Below are 14224 nucleotides of genomic sequence, written 5' to 3' on the forward strand. Positions count from 1 at the left end.
AAAATTATTGCCTGATTATCTTCTGAACTTCCCAATACCTTGGCATTTCAGTCACTTCAAACCATACTTACTTCAGATTCAAATACTGTCAAAAGTACTTTCTGACTGATTTGTAATAGACTGTCGTAGACTCAATTTAAAAAGAAAACGTTGGCCGTTTATTGCATAACTTTATTTTACATGGTGGGCTGGCAAAACATTTTTTAGAACAAAATGGGGTTGCGGGCCAAAAAAGGTTTAGGGAACCCCTGCTGTAGAAGGCTCTGACACAACATAGTTGTCTGCAAGAGGTGTTTGGCCAAAAAAAATTTGGGGGATATGTCACGCCCTGATTTGTTTCACCTGTCTCCACCCCCCCCCCCCCCGGTGTCGCTGATTGTCCCAGTGTCTTTATCCCTGTGTTTTCTGTCTCTCTGTGCCAGTTCGTTTTGTATGTTTCCAAGTCAACCAGCGGTTTCCCGTTCTCCTGCTTTTTGCATTTCTCCTTTTTTCTAGTCCTCCCGGTTTTGACCCTTGCCTGTTTCCGGACTTTGTACCTGCCTGTCTGACCTTTCTGCCTGCCTTGAACACGAGCCTGTCTGCCACTCTGTACCTCCTGGACTGTGATCTGGTTTTGACCTTTTGCCTGTCCACGACTATTCTCTTGCCTACTCATTTTGGATTAATAAACATTGTAAGACTCCAACCATCTGCCTCCTGGGTCTCGCCTTGTGTCATGATAGGATAAACATATACAGTACCAGTCAAAAGATTGGACAAACCTACAAATGCTCAGCATATGTGGGAACACCTTCAAGACTGTTGGAAAAGCATTCCTGGTGAAGCTGGTTGAGAGAATGCCAAGAGTGTTCAAGGCAAAGTGTAGCTACTTTGAAGAATCTCAAATATAACATATATTTTCATTTGTTTAACACTTTTTTGGTTACTACATGATTTCATATGTGTTATTTAATAGTTTTGATGACTAGTCAAAAGTTTGAACACTCCGACTAGTTCCAGGTTTTTTTTTTTTTTTTTATGTTTTAATTTTTTATTTTTACAATTTTCTGCATTTTTCTGCATTGTAGAATAATAGTGAACACATCAATTTTTTTGTTACTACATGATTCCATATGTGTTATTTAATAGTTTGATATCTTCACTATTATTCTGCAATGTAGAAAATAGTAAAAACAAAGAAAAACCCTGGAACTAGTAGCTGTGTCCAAACATTTGACTGGTACAGTATGCAAAGTCAAATTGTTATAGTTCATAAAGGTTTCTCTCCCATTTCACCCGTTTGATGTTCTCTCCTTTTGGCAAGGTGGAACAAAGTTGCTTGTTATCCAAACATTCTAAAAACACTTGCTCCAAAATGGAGAAAGAATGGAATGGTGGGACATGAATGGTCAGTCAGGGGATGGTTGGAGTTTGGGTTGGAAAATCAAGACAGATAAGGCTAGGAAAGCAGCCATCTTGATATGTGAACATTTTCTGACATAGCACAATGCTCTGGCTTGTCTGTTTTAATCTGGAGCTCTTCTCGAGTTTGGCAAATTGCATGATTGTGATATATATTTTTAAAGTGGTAAGGAGTAGTTCAAATGATAAAATTAAAACGTTTTAATTGGTGCACATTGGTATATGGCTGAAGAAGACCTCAATATTTATTAGAAAGGAGCATCAAGCTCATCACCGTGCACTCTCACCACCCTGTGAAGTTCAATAACTTATTTCATTTGAAGCCTAGTAAACTGCATGGTTTTCCGAGTCGTAGTGGGAGAACCACACACCATATCATCGTGTGACTTTACGTCGATCTGATAATTATTTAAGTGATAATGCCTGAGAAGCAAGTGTTTGGAGGATATATTGATACTGGTGATGTTATGCCCGAGAGGAAGTTGAGGGCGGGCAAACCATGCCAATATATCCCACAAACATGAGCATTATCACTTTTATACAACGGGTTACCAACTGTGGCGTACAGCAGGTCAGCCACCAGGGGGAGACTCGTCGAGGCCTGGTGACAGACGGAGTATACATCACGAAACGATGGCTCCCTCTGCTGGACGTGCCAGGTCTCGACGGGCTCTCCGGCCAGGACTAATTGGGGCTGATTGGGGTTGGTGAGTAATCAAGGGCTGATTGCTCACCAGCTGTATGAGTCACATAAAGCTGCCAGAAGGGCAGCACACAGGGGAAAGACTGGGGGAAGAAAGGACTCCTGTATAAAATATGCTTATATCTTGCTTGCTAGCTAAGCAGCTTTGGCAGCCAGAATAACAGCAAAATAGCTTAATTTCATTTGTTTAAGCTGTTTTCTAGTAAAGTTTATTTGGATACATCCGTAACAATGAGCAAATGATGCGCGATTTCAACTGGCATAGAAAATGTTCCCTCTCGTCGGGACACTGTTGTTCAGTGGCACTAGCCAACAACACAGCAAACACAATCACTTCAAACTGAAGCTGAAAAGACTGCAAAGTTGCTGCATTTTGTTTCGTTTCACCTTTTTTCTATTGACATTTCTTTGTATATATCCATAAAAATGATGCTGATTCATGATTTCAACTGGCTGCGTAAAGCTGCCTGCCTGCCTGCCTGTCTGTCTTATCCCGGCCCCACACGTTCATTACCGTCGAACAGCTGGAGATCGAATTTCAATGTTGAAACAATGTTGTAAATTTCAGAGAAAACTATTGAAAACCAATTGCTAGTCTAAAAGAAATTGGATATAATGTCTTGATGCTTTTTACAGTGGAGATCAAGTGTATAAATTGTCTGGCTGGGATGATGAGACAGTGGATTGCGCAGTGAAATAGAACAGAGTAAATAGGCACTTCAACGTCATAGCTTTAGCCGGCAGTGACTTGTGGAATAGACACCGGCTGGAAGGTGGTTTTAACCAATCATCGTCCAGGATTAGACCCAACCTTTATATTGTGTAATATATCAATATTTGCTCATAAAATGTGTTCATCGTAAGGACAGACACTGGGAGACGAGAAGCAAGTACAGGGAGTGGACATTTGAATAAATAACCGACAATGAAACAAACAAGAACAGCATCTGGACAGGGGAAACATAACGACAATAATGCTGACACAGGGATCAAACCAAGGAACAGACAGATATAGGAGGGGCAATCAACAAAGTCATGGAGTCCAGGTGAGTCCAAGAAGCGCTGGTGCGCGTAATGATGATGACAGGTGATGGTGGGGAGCGGGAGCAATGATTAGGAGCGGGAGCAAGCGTAACAGTACCCCCTGGTCTATGGGCGCCACCTGGCATCCCACCTGGGCAAGCCTGGTGGGCCGGCTGAGACATGGGAGTCGTGTGAGCTGGCTGACGCGTGAGTACCCGACGATTCCGCTGACGCGTGAGTACCCGACGATTCCGCTGAGGCGTGGGAGCCCACGTGCCGGCTGAGTAAACAAATATAATCGCAGAATTCGTGTTATGTTTTCTATTTATTGCAGCCATTGATAGAAAGAAACGTAACAAATGATTTTGTATTCAAATTTCGGCATTGTTTAAATTTGAGCGATATCATTCACACCAGGTTAAGTTTTAAGTTTAAAGTTCTATTAGTCGTATGTACGGAATACGCATGGTATACACCTTCCAACGAAATGCGTACTTGCAGGTTCCTTCTCGACAATGTAACAGCAATAAGAAGTAATAAAAGATAAGAATACGAACGTGAAGTAAATGGCTCAGTAGAATAGAATAAACTTTTTAGCATAAGTATAACACAGGAAGGCACAATTTATAGTCCAATATTTAAACGTGCTTGGGGAAGGGGGGATTGGAGAGGGAAGTGTTTATATTGTGTAGTATTTAGCAATCATAATAAGAATTTGGTAACAGCAGTTTTCTGGTGTGTGTGTGTGTGTGTGTGTGTGTGTGTCATGAATGTATATGTATGCGTGTGTGGATGTCTGCGTGGGTGTGTGCGTGAGTGAGCGCATGTGTGCTAAGGTGCGTAAAATCAGCAGAGGGGTGAGGACACACCTGTCAGGTATTCCAGAATCCAGTTGCAGAGGGTGGTGTCCAGACCCAGGGCTCTGAGCTTGGTGTCAAGCTTTAGAGGGAACAATAGTGTTGAATGTTGAACTGTAGTCAATGAACAGCATTCTCACATACTGTAGGTGTTCCTCTTGTCCAGATCTGTTACGGCCGTATGAATAGTGAAGGAAATGGCATCTTCTGTGGATCTGTTGGCGCAGTAGGCAAATTGGAGTGGGTCCAGTGTGCCTGGTGTGCTGGCCTTGATGTGGGCCATGACCAGTCTCACGCCCAGCAGCTGGTGGGACATCAGCCTCAGCGAGCGAAAGGACCTCGTTGTCCGGAGCAGTCTGACTCTTCCTGGATGGCTCGGTATTGTCTGCCTCGGAGCAAGCATAGAATGTGTTAAACTCGTCTGGGAGGGAGGCTTCAGTGGGCACCACACAGCTGGATTTACCTTTGTAGTCCGTGATAGTCTGTAGTCCTTGCCACATGCGTCGCAAGTCGGATTTGTCTAACATCAATTCAAGTATGAGTCTGTATTGTCTTTTTGGGTTCCTAATGGATTTGCGTAGCTCGTACACACTTAAAGTTCATACACACTTAATATGTTGTGAAATCTGTTATGAATGTATTGCAATGTTTTACAGCAGCTAATGGGGATCCATAATAAATACAAATACCTATGTCCGGATTGTTGTTATGGGTACAACATTCATCCTAATGAAGGCTGTTACTGACGATGTACAGTGCCTTCGGAAAGTATTCAGACCCCTTGACTTTTGTTACGTTACAGCTTTATTCTAAAATGGATTAAATACATGTTTTTTTCTCAGTAATCTACACGCAATACCCCATAATGACAAAGCGAAAACAGGTTTTTAGAAATGTTTGCAAATGTATAAAAATAAAAACAGAAATACCTTATTTACATAAGTATTCAGACCCTTTGCTATGATACCCAAAATTGACCTCAGGTGCATCCTGTTTCCATTGATCATCCTTGAGATGTTTCTACAACTTGATTGGAGTCCACCTGTGGTAAATTCAATCGATTGGACATGATTTGGAAAGGCACACACCTGTCTATATAAGGTCCCACAGTTGACAGTGCATGTCAGAGTAAAAACCAAGCCATGATGTCGAAGGAATTGTCCGTAGATCTGAGGAAGGGTACCAAACAAATTCTGCAGCATTGAAGGTCCCCAAGAACACAGTTGCTTCCATCATTCTTAAATGGAAGAAGTTTAGAACCACCAAGGCTCTTCCTAGAGCTGGCCACCCGGCCAAACTGAGCAACCGATGGTCACTCTGACAGAGCTCTAGAGTTCCTCTGTGGAGATGAGGGAACCTTCCAGAAGGACAACCATCTCTGCAGCACTCCACCAATCAGGCCTTTATGGTAGCATGCCCAGATGGAAGTCACTCCTCAGTAAAAGGCACATGACAGCCCGCTTGGAGTTTGCCAAAAGGCAACTAAAGACTCTCAGACCACGAGAAACAAGAAGTACTGAATAAAGGGTCTGAATACTAATGTAAATGTGATATTTCATTTTTTTTTTTTTTTTATACATTTGCAAATATTTCTAAAAAACAGTTTTTGGTTCGTAATTATGGGTTTTTGTGTGTAGATTGATGAGGATTAAAAAAAATCAATTTGATCAATTTTAGAATAAGGCTGTAACTTAACAAAATTTGGAAAAAGTCAAGGGGTCTGAATACTTTCCTAATGCACTGTATATTCCTTAAGGTTAATGGATGAGTCCTGGGTGGATGAATCTTTGAACATAATTATTCCAATCAAGAGACCTGAAAGTATAGAGAAGGGTCTGAGAGATGAGGGGCCAGATAGATGAGGTATGTAGCTGGACCCTTCTCTGCTGCTCTGTATTTGGTTATTCCTACTTATGGATAATTTCAGTTCATTGGAATAGAAACACTATGTTTATGCAAATTCTGTGTTTGTTTTTACAAACATGAGAAGTATTGGTCATTCAAATGTATAGTGTGCAACAATGTTACATTTAAAGTGTGATAGCACGAGCCTATATTGAATTTACCTTGATATGGTTTATGCCAGCTGACGGTAGCTCATTTAGGGATGTCCAGGCCTACCTTATTCTTCGTTCGTGATCAAGTGGGAAGTGTAATTTACCAGTTGTGAAGTCGTAAATACCAGTTTGATACATTCACATGCTTTGGACTTGTTGAGAAACGCTGATTGGCTAATGGCCAACAATCTTCGTAAACCAAACTAGAAGTACCGCTATCATGCTTGTAAACAAATTATAGTGTTCAAAAACAAGGCCAGTAGGCATTTGCCTTTTGTGCGCCAGCGGAGTATTGGTATTTTGGCCAAGTAGGCCTAAGCTACGTTCGCTTTTCAAGTCAAGTATTTCATTTTTTGCCATTTCTATATTACATTTCAAGTTTCAACTTTATTTGTCCCAGAGGGCAATTGGTTTTGGAGCAGGTGAGACATAAAAACATATAAAATCCACATGGATCACAATGATAGACAATGACAACAACACAATAATACTGAATACAATCACCCAGTTCATCAGTCATGGGCTGACAGCCATCAATATAGATGTAAACAATACTAAAAATCAACATTAGCATTTACAGCAGCACAAAAAACAATAGTAGGCCTACAAAGTACGTGCTCTTTGCACATCCTAAAATCATCCCATCAACATTGTCATCAAGAATATGCTGACCCCAAAAAATATCACACGCATGTCATCATCATCATCAACATCATCATGATCATCCCCTGGTCATTAGGACAGACTAGCCAACTTCCTCATCTTCACTGTATTCTCCAGGAACAGGTTTGGGTGCCCTGGTAGGGAGTCGGCACAGTCAGACATGATGGATTTGGCCTTCCTCACCACTTGTTTGGATCCAGTGTTCTATATCACCTGCACTGTAAATAAATACCACGTATTTTGCACCTGATCAGCTAAACAGTCTGCCGGGCCCCTCATTCTATTCCTTTCCCTTTTCTAGTCACCAAAATGATATACAGTGGTTCCTCCTTTAAAAGTTGTGAGCTTACACCGCAGGACTTAAAGTACCCAGCGTCACGACTTCATTGATACAGACCACCACAAGGGGGAGTTAGAGCACTCATTATGCATTTGGGTCCCAAGGTTTTTATATGACCAATCATATCGAGTGGTTCCAATGACGAATTTGACGCGAGCCACCCGTCCCTGGTGACTTTCTTCAGCAAAGATGGCTGACAAAACAGTACGGGGGAAGCAAATGTAAGTAATTATAACGTCATAACGAGTCAAGCAAAAAATGTACAATTGAGAGGAATATGTTAGTTAATGTAGAGACAAACGATTGTGCATATTTTTTGTCATAAAGTTAATTTATGAAAATCGCTATTTAGCAAGTTAGCTGAGTAGCTAACATTAGCCAGCAAGCTAGCTGGTGTAATGACATGAGTATGACATTGTAATTCGTGTTGTTTAATGTTTTAGGGACTCCTGAGAAAACCAGCAAACCAGGCTGTCGTCTTGGAAAACAGTGGATGTAAAGAATCTAGCTAGCTAAAGCATTTACTGCACATTGAATGTACAATTGTGTAAGCTTGCCTTGCCGTGCAATGCAGCTGAAGTAACATAGCTAGCTAACTATTTACTTGCTTGCCTTGCAATGCAGCTGAAGTAACATAGCTAGCTAACTATTTACTTGCTTATTGTGTAGTGGAGGATAAAAATAACTGTATGCCTATGGATATGTAGCTAGCTACAGTATGTAGCCGATCTGTGTATGGACCCTAAAACGTTTGGTATGAATATTAGTTCAGAACCTATCTATGAACCTCAGCTATCATAGTTGTTGTATCAACTTCAAGTCTGAATGGCATTAAGGAAGCCTATGGATTGAGTAGAATATAATACATTTATTGTGCCAAGAATGCAAGTCCTATATACATGTACTGTAGTTATTACCACGCATGAGATCCCCACATTGTAGCCTGTACATTGAATATATTCACTCTTCCTTGGCGAATAAAGATATGGTTCAGGTATGAATCTCTGTGAGACATACTTTTTCAGTCATATCCAATACCAGGTGTATCAAACTCCATTCTTTGAATCATGCTGTTTCTGCATGTATGTATTACAATTATACACTTCAACAGTGTTTACCACTCCTGCTCCTGGGACATCAATGATTACACATTGTAACTATGCAATAGACTAGAAACATGATTTAAGTAAAGGCTGATTTGTAATTCTTATTTGGACTATTTTCTACATTGTAGAATAATAGTGAAGACATCAACGCTATGAAATAACACATGGAATCAGTTAAGAACACATTTTTATTTACAAATGATTATCATCCTGTCCGCACGACACAGGGAGTCTTTAGCTAAATAGCCCAGTACTGTACTGCCAACCGTCACGTTGTGCACGCCATATTTTACGTTCCATCCTAACAGAAACCCAGAGGGTTTTTCATTTGTATGGAATAGAAACACCATAATATTAATCAAATGAATTAAGCAAGTACCAGTCAAAAGTTTAGACACACCTACTCATTCCAGGATTTTTCTTTATTTGTACTATTTTCTACATTGTAGAATAATAGTGAAGACATCACAACTATGAAATAACACATATGGAATCAGTTAAGGACAAATTCTTATTTACAAGGACAGCCTACTCATTCATCCCGGTCGGGGAATTGAACTACAGTCTCCCGCATGCCCTCCCCATCTCTGGCAATGCCAATATGGAAGACTATCAAATGTTTCTCAAAGATGCCCTCTGGTGGTCAAACTAGCACTAACTTGCAGTAACAGAAAAAATGGCTGACAATTAAATGACGTGCCACAGAATGCTGCGGCAGCCCACAAGGTGTGCCGCAGTATGACACAACTTTTAAAGGAGGAACCACTGTATATATATATTTTTAAATTGAACCTTTATTTAACTAGGCAAGTCACTTAAGAACAAATTCTTATTTACAATGACGGCCTACACCAGCCAAATCCAGATGACGCTGGGCCAATTGTGCACCACCCTATGGGACTCCCAATCACAGCCAGTTGTGATATAGCCTGGAATCGAACCAGGGTGTCTGTAGTGATGCCTAAAGCACTGAGATGCAGTGCATTAGACCGCTGTGCCACTCAGGAGCCCTACATTGTGAGGTGACTTGGATATATGGACGAGTACAAACCTCAGAAAGTCAATCAAAGAGGCAAAAGGCATGACAGGGATAAAGTGGAGTCATAATTCAACGGCACAGACATGAGATGCATGTTGCAGGGACTTCATACAATCACAGATCATAAAGGGAAAACCGGCTGCGTCGTGAACACCAACAAGTTTCTTTGCAGCAATTTGACCATGAAGGCCTGATTCACGCAGTCTACTCTGAACTGTTGATGTTGAGATGTGTCTGTTACTTGAACTCTGTGAAACAATTATTTGAGCTGTAATCTGAGGCTGGTAACTCTAATGAACTTATCCTGTGCAGCAGAGGTAACTCTGGGTCTTTCTATCTGTGGCGGTCCTCATGAGAGCCAGTTTCATCATAGTGCTTGATGAAGTTATTGACTTTCCGGTTTGTCTTAACCCTCCTGTTGTGTTCGTTTCATGTTAATTAATTCTGTGTTCCCGGTTCAAAATGACCACCCCATTACAGCTGATTATAAATCCATAATAATACATATATTATCACCTAATGTTGTGTTAGATCTTTTTAAAAACTTTTTTATTGTGAACATTACAAGTTTTGAACTTCTATTTGATATTTATGGCCTGTAGGACTCATTGACCTGAGCTAATAATGTATGAATTATTTTGACTATAACAAATACTCAGATGAAACATATTGTGCTATTTATCACAGACTACTTTGTGTCAAAGTTTAACAAGGACATTTGCTTTGAAACCATTTCAAATTTTAAAATAGTGGCAGAATTTTATGTCATCAACCCGGGATATGGCGTATCTCGTTGGGCCTGGGTCATCCTGATAACATTTTCAGCCGACAGCCGACCTCTCCTCTCAGGTGGGGATGAAGACCAGGATAAATTCACATTCTTTGACTGGAATGTAACAACAACCTCAGCAGGGCCCTCTTCCTCATCACCGGATTGTTCCACATCGGTTGTCTCTTGGTCTGGATCATATTCTGTGTTGTCTTCAACTTCTGACACTTCCTCGTCTAATGCATCTTCACTGTCAGTTTCCTGGCCTCTCTCCTCCTCACCAGTGTCATGATCAAAGATATGATCAAGAGCCTCACATGCAGTACAGTATATCGTTTGGTCATTGTGCTGCCACAGAATGAATTGTGAGCAAGGCCTCAAAAAGCTTTATATACCAGAGCTGCGAGAAAAGTTCTATATATTATTGTTGCGATTGTTTGCAAGAATGCCAACAGGTGTGGTTCCCGTGGGGGAAAGATTCTACTGGGGATAGGTTCCCGTGGGGGTTGCCATGGAAGCCAAGAAGGGGGGTGAGGTGTGTGTGCTCAAGCACACATGCATGTGGTGGTCTGGGAGAGGAAGTGTGTCCATCTGATGAATGGGCATGTGCCAAATAGGGCTATCTTCTGTATACCACCCCTACCTTGTCACCACACAACTGATTGACTCAAATGCATTAAGAAGGAAAGAAATTCCACAAATTGACTTTTAACAAGACACACCTGTTAATTGAAATGCATTCCAGGTGACTACCTCATGAAGCTAATTGTGAGAATGCCAAGAGTGTGCAAAGCTGTCATCAAGGCGAAGGATGGCTACTTTGAAGAATCGCAAATATAAAATATATTTTGATTTGTTTAACACTTTTTTGGTTACTACATGATTTCATATGTGTTATTTCATAGTTAAAATGTCTTCTACAATGTAGAAAATAGTCAAAATAAAGAAAACCCTTGAATGAGTAGGTGTTTTCAAACTTTTGACTGCTTCTGTACATTAACACACACATATATGCCCATACTCGCAACATATGCACACACTCACACCCACACCCACACAGCCAATGCTGCTGTCCCATGTATATAGAAACATTCACACTGGACACTTCCTGTTTCTTTAATTCTGATTTTCACACTGTGTGTTTATATCCGAAGACGTGGATGTCGATTATGGCAGCCCCCCGCAACTCTCTGATTCAGAGGGGTTGGGTTAAATGCGGAAGACACATTTCAGTTAAATGCATTCAGTTGTACAACTGACTAGGTATCCCCTTTTTCCTTTATGCTGATTTCTCAACATAGCTTTTTATATATCTTCTACTGTACATTGCATGTTTGATACACTGTTTATACAAACTGTGTATTTATATACTGGATTCTTGACATAGCTCATTCTAATATATATACTACTGTATATATAATTCTTAGTATATATTTTCAGTGTATGTATGCATATACTGTATTTGTACTACTGATACACAGTTACTTGGGATTGTTAATTGGATTCGTTCTAACATTTCTTGATTTCGTGTTTGTAGTTTTGGATTATTTGTGTACTTGTTTGACATTTTACTGCACTGTTAGAAGGTAGTAAGATAAGCATTTCTCCGTTATAACATTTGCTAAAGTGTGTACGCGACAAGTAAACTTTGATTTGATTTAATAATGGACTGTTACGCAGCTCGTGGAATTATTTGACTCGATGCTATCCCCTTGCGACTGAAAATCATCATTACAAGTTAAAGATGAAGAATTCAGTAAACATCCCAAACGTCACTTCCGGTTATTATTTTGACAGCAAAACACTGCAACATTTTGCAATACTAATCTCTGGTCCCCATTATATGGGTATTTTAACACCTTTTGTGTTTTTTGCTTCACATTTATTAGCTCAATTTACTTGTGTGGTGGAATTGGCAATATTCGGAAAAAGATCAGTCTTCTGGTTCTAGCTAGCAGAAGATGAAGGTGAGTAGGGGTGATTTTGTTTTTGTTGAAATCGTAAGCTAACGTTAATGGTTTTGAAATGTACGTATTGTGTGGGAATCTGTGCTGTTCGCATTAAAGATCAATAAAACATTGTTTTTATTGCAATTGTATTGCAGACGTATCACATAATTGTACGAATGTTGGCGTCATACACAGAAGAAAATGCACATCGTGTAGCTACGACATCACTAGAGTCCCTCCCCCTGCATAGCCTACTACAGTAGCTAGTAGTGATGCTCTTTCAGTGAAAAACAAGAACCTGTTTGCTACGTATGTAGTGACTTCACTGCTTCAGAACATGTTGCTGGTTACTTTGTGTTCATGTTGGTTACAGAAACATGATACTCAGTAGCCACTTTGACATGATGCTGTCACAGTATTCCAGCTGCCTCTATTGTCTGGCCAATGATGTGTGTCAGTGTAATAGGATTATTTTTTGCCTAGAGCCACCTCATCATTCTTTATTCTATTATTTTATATTGTTTTATATTCTTATATCAAACATTACGTCTTCATATTAAGCTTTTTTTTTTAGCTTTCTTATACTACATTTATTTATTTCATAGACATACTGCATACTATTGTTTATGTTGTATGAATTATGGCCTCATCTGAACTGGTAAATACATTGATATGATATATAACAGTCCAATATAATATTCTGTATTCAGTTAGGCCTATGTGGATGCAATTCTCACACTGTCTTGTCCTGTAGGTCCCTAGCGATGAAAATGAGGTGGTGGAGGAAGGCAGTAGCAGTTCAACACCAGTAGACAACTCCAACAACGAGGAAATTCCACCTTATCTACGCGAAGAACCTCCTGAAGGTAGTATCATGGTCTTCTTGTTCATATCCAAGTTTAAGTTTAAGTTTACTATTGAAATATCGAAAAAGATTATTGTGTGTTTTTGTCTTGGTGAACATTGGAAACATGGCATATTATTTATATTCAATCTCTGACACTGATGTTTTATAGAGATATAGCTTAGATATAACCTGATTCAGCTTACCAACTAGCTAATTATTAGAATCCGGTGCGCTAGATTAGGGTTGGAGGACAGTAGCTTTCCAGGAACAGAGTTGGAGAGCCCTGGCTTACATGAATGAATGTCCAATCTTGAACGGTTGTAACAACAGTTTGTATTTTCTCAGAGAGGGCGTCCATCAGTCGTTTGGAAAGAGTCAAGTCATCAGCTCTGTCATTCAGCTGGTGGTCATGGGTATTAATCTGATCATACACTATCTGATGATGTAGTGTGGCCTAGTGGCCTGTAGAGTGGCATATTGGCCAACAGAAAGTTTTGAACATCATTTATTGTTAGAACATAAAACAGTAGGTGGCAGTGAAACCATATCCTAAAGATCTAGGCTCTATCTGTGATGTGTGGTGCTTATACAGGCTACACGTGTAAGGTTATTAGTCATTACTTCACATTTCAAATTTACCCCCTAATTCAACCAATTTTTCTGCACTAGAACCATGTGTTCCTAAGCGCACAGTATGAGGTATTTGAACCAAGGTCTGCTGTTAAGATGAAGACATGCATCTTTCTTTCACACTGATGCCTTCCACAGTCTCGTCCCGACACATTGCATCAATCATATCTAGCCTAATTGTGCCTGTTAATATTCAACTTCAATGGAAAGAAATGTGGTCCTTATTCACCTCATTGAGGTGAAAAGTGTATTGGTCCTAGTGCAAAAAAGCTTGTATCTGTTAGTACATTTTATGAAACATAAAATGGATTATGAATATTAACTCTGCCTTCATCTTGTTTTTGAGAAAAGTATTATGCCTGTCTTTAATTTATGGACACTACACAACACCTAGATTATGTTAATTTTCTCCCTGGAAAAGAAAACAACACTATTTTGGCCAAGGACTGTAAATAACTGCAATCTGACTCACCAAAGCATTTACAACGGCATATTTGGAACAATATGTTGCTGTAATTTACAGAGGCATTGCCAGAATGGGAGACTATTATACACTGCATTCGGAAAATATTCAGACCGCTTGACTTTCCACATTTTGTTACGTTACAGCCTTATTCTAAAATTGATTAAATAAAATACAAATTATTCATAAATCTACACACAATACCCTATAATGACAAGCAAAAACATTTTTTGTTGCAAATGTATTAAAAATAAAAACAGAAATACCTTATTTACAGAAGTATTCAGACCCTTTGCTATGAGACTCGAAATTGAGCTCAGGTGCATCCTGTTTCCATTGATCATCCTTGAGATCCAACTTGATTGGAGTCCACCTGT

The 14224-nt window shown here is 39.8% G+C and overlaps 1 protein-coding gene across 1 annotated transcript in view; it reads left to right on the forward strand.

The window, feature by feature from the left end:
- Window positions 1–11718: 11718 nt before the first annotated feature.
- Window positions 11719–14224, forward strand: part of zgc:101566 (Transmembrane protein 263-B-like) — a 51034-nt gene continuing 48528 nt past the window's right edge. The window contains exons 1-2 of the mRNA XM_014147801.3: window positions 11719–11925; window positions 12662–12773. Coding sequence (XP_014003276.1) covers window positions 11920–11925; window positions 12662–12773 — 118 coding nt within the window. The 5' untranslated portion in view covers window positions 11719–11919. The remainder of the gene's footprint in view (window positions 11926–12661; window positions 12774–14224) is intronic.

Source organism: Salmo salar, chromosome 16, assembly GCF_965601325.2.
Source record: "Salmo salar chromosome 16, fSalSal1, whole genome shotgun sequence".
NCBI lineage: Eukaryota > Metazoa > Chordata > Actinopteri > Salmoniformes > Salmonidae > Salmo > Salmo salar.